Source organism: Mandrillus leucophaeus, unplaced genomic scaffold (genome assembly GCF_000951045.1).
Source record: "Mandrillus leucophaeus isolate KB7577 unplaced genomic scaffold, Mleu.le_1.0 Scaffold123, whole genome shotgun sequence".
Classification (NCBI taxonomy): Eukaryota; Metazoa; Chordata; class Mammalia; order Primates; family Cercopithecidae; genus Mandrillus; species Mandrillus leucophaeus.
Window position 1 is genome coordinate 5,179,775 of NW_012100654.1, and position 2,923 is coordinate 5,182,697.

Genomic DNA, 2,923 nt, shown 5'->3' on the forward strand with positions numbered 1-2,923 from the left:
AGACAGGGTTTCACCATGTTGGCCAGGATAGTCTCAATCTCTTGACCTTGTGATCCACCTGCCTCGGCCTCCCAAAGTGCTGGGATTACAGGCATGAGCCACCGTGCCTGGCCTCCAAGTTTCATTTCATTTAATCCTCACAACTATGGGAGGCTCAGAGAGGTTGAGTAGCATGCCCAAAGCCACACAGCCAATAGGGAGTGAAGCTCAGGTTTGAATTGCACTTTGATTCTCAAGCCTGTGCCCTTTCTGCCTCCTTGGAGAAGTATAGTCAAGTGCAGTGGCATGTACCGATAGTCCCAGCTACTCAGAAGGATAGGAGGATCACTTGAGCCCAGGTTCTAGGCTCAGTGAGCCATGATTGCACCACTGCACTCCAGCCTGAGCAACAGAATGTGACCTTGACTCAGAAAAAAAGGAAAGAGAGAAAGAGATTATCATTTGGAGTCAATGATATCTTCTGGTGACTTTATTTCTTCCTCATTTTCTGAAAATATCACAGCTTCCTTTACCACCTACCACAACCAAACCAAATTTTCAATTGTAAAGTTACTCCCAAGAAGCAAAGATTTTGTACAAGAAATTGTAAAAGCCTCCATTGTTTGGAGTTTCTTTGAGCTTATCTCCCAAGGAGCTATCACTTTACTTATCACATTCAACTTTCCATTCATATTCTGACAGTGAGCAGAGGCCCAGGACCAAAGCTCGATTTGGGAGATTGCTCAGTTTGAAGGGCACTGTGCTTAGTTTGTTTTGTTTGTAACTTAAATTTTGAATGCCTTTACTGAGGCAAAGTCTGCAGGGCCAAAGTCATGCTCTTCCCTCCTCTCCTTGGGCTGGCTGCTGCTTCTTACACAGGCTGCCTTCCTAGCCTCTGAAGTCATTAGAGCTTGTAATGAAACATCATAATACAACTGGGCCTCTAGATGGGGACCTTCCATCATGCAGCACTGGAAGTTTCTGTTTACTGCTTGAGTTGATAAGATGTATCACTATTTTCCTAAAGCAGGCTTTCAGCAGTTACAGCTTTACCATAACTTTTTATAAAATGCTTATTTAAAATACTTTATTTGGCATTTAGAGAAACATAAATGGAACAATTATTTTTTGGTGTTCATGTGGAACCTTCTCTCTCAAGAGTAATGTTTAACAAATAGATACTGACAAACAAGGGCTTCCATACAGATGATTTCATGGGAACCTGAAATAGGTAGAAACTATATGTTACACAGTGCCCATGAGAAAATGGAAGTTATATTGAGGGATCTTCCACCCAACTTCAGAATCAGGATTCCAGCCAAGATCTTCTCAATTCAGGTCTGGTGGCCTTTTCACTCCACTGAAGCTATAACCTCAGAAATATAAGGAGCAAAAACTTCAAGCTTTTACCTTCAGTGATTACAGACTTGTGTGGCCCAGGCTCCTGGACTCCTTCCAATCAATTATCTTTCTTTCTAATCTTGTCCTAAGACATTCTCAAAGTATTTCTGGCTTGTTCCAAACTTGGCCAGTATACACCTGTTCTAATACAAGAGAAAGCCAAGGTGTTCTTTCTTCTCCAACCTAAATTCAAACTTTCTGTAGAGAATCCCAGCTTTTTTCTTGACTTTTTGATTTAATTTTTAGAAAGTTTTATGTTGGCATTCTTAATCTCCTACTTTCAACAAAATGTCTACTCCTTGATCATGTCTAGGTTTTCTTTTAGCAAACTTGGACAAGTTCCTTTTACTGCATTTCATTGTTTTCTATTATGTCAGAGAACATTTATCCTGCAGTATTTTGATTAGAAATCATGACCCCTGAAACTCACTTTCCTGATAAATTGGAAACTTTCTTTTTTATAGCAACATGAATGTACATACATATGTGATCCCTTTTGAGCAGTATATTTTAGGACAGATACCTTGTTTTCCTATTTCAAATAAGATGAGGAAGGTCACATTCATGGACCACAACTATAGATATTCAAAACTTAAATAAAATGATCCCCTACCATAGCTAGAGAAATACGAGAAATGTCAACCACAGTTCTTCACCCTCACCAAGGAAGTGGAAAAAGCCCAAAGACCAAGTAGAGTGGAATAACTTCTAAAAAAAAAAAAGCCACTGAGTATGGTCAGGAAGAAGTAATTAGTGATCTTTGAAAAACAACTTCAGAGAAATACCAAGATTTGAAGCCAAACTTTTTAGAAGAAAGCTGGGAAGGAATGGTTCAGGAGATTATAAAAAGGAAAAAGAGAACTGAGCAATGTCTTTATGAATGAATGGGAGGGAGATGGACTGGAGAATGGAACAGGGTACCACTTTTTGAGTCTCAGGGAGACTTGAAGGTATTAGAAAACAGAGCAAGAGGCAGAGTGAATTAGACTGGATTAAATGTTCAGAAATTAAAGGTATTTGAGGGAGTCTCTAGAGAGGTAAGCAAGAAAAACCTAAGCCTAGGGAGAGACATTGGTTTCATGAAGAGTAAAGAAGTATTTTTTAGGTTCAGATCTGCTGTCCTGGCAGCCACCACCCACTTAGGATTTATGAATCAAGCACACCTTATGTGTTACATGCATAGACGGATTACACTGACTGGATTTTTTTTGTGTGTGTATTCTTCTATTCCCCAGGAGAAAGACAGCTCTCATAGCGGAAGGAGTGTGGTCATTTAGTCACCAAGCACACAGCACAACTTCTGTGGCTACTTCTCGGCTTCTACGTGTCATCAGCATCACCTAGATTTCCAGCTGACTTGGGACCTGCAAGTCTGAATCTAACAGTTTTGGCTTAGATTCTGAGAATCAAATAGAAGAATTTTAAATACAAGATTTTGAGATTGGGTGTAGTGGCTCACACCTGTAATCCCAGCACTTTGGGAGGCTAAGGTGAGAGAATCACTTGAGACTAGGAGTTCTTTTTATTATTATTATTATTATTA

At 39.8% G+C, this 2,923-nt stretch overlaps 1 protein-coding gene across 3 annotated transcripts in view; it reads left to right on the forward strand.

The window, feature by feature from the left end:
• Positions 1-2,778, forward strand: part of ILDR1 (immunoglobulin-like domain containing receptor 1) — a 35,330-nt gene extending 32,552 nt beyond the window's left edge. For all 3 annotated transcript variants that reach the window (XM_011971585.1, XM_011971586.1, XM_011971587.1), the window contains one exon: positions 2,616-2,778. In XM_011971585.1, coding sequence (XP_011826975.1) covers positions 2,616-2,657 — 42 coding nt within the window. In that variant the 3' untranslated portion in view covers positions 2,658-2,778. The remainder of the gene's footprint in view (positions 1-2,615) is intronic.
• Positions 2,779-2,923: the final 145 nt, after the last annotated feature.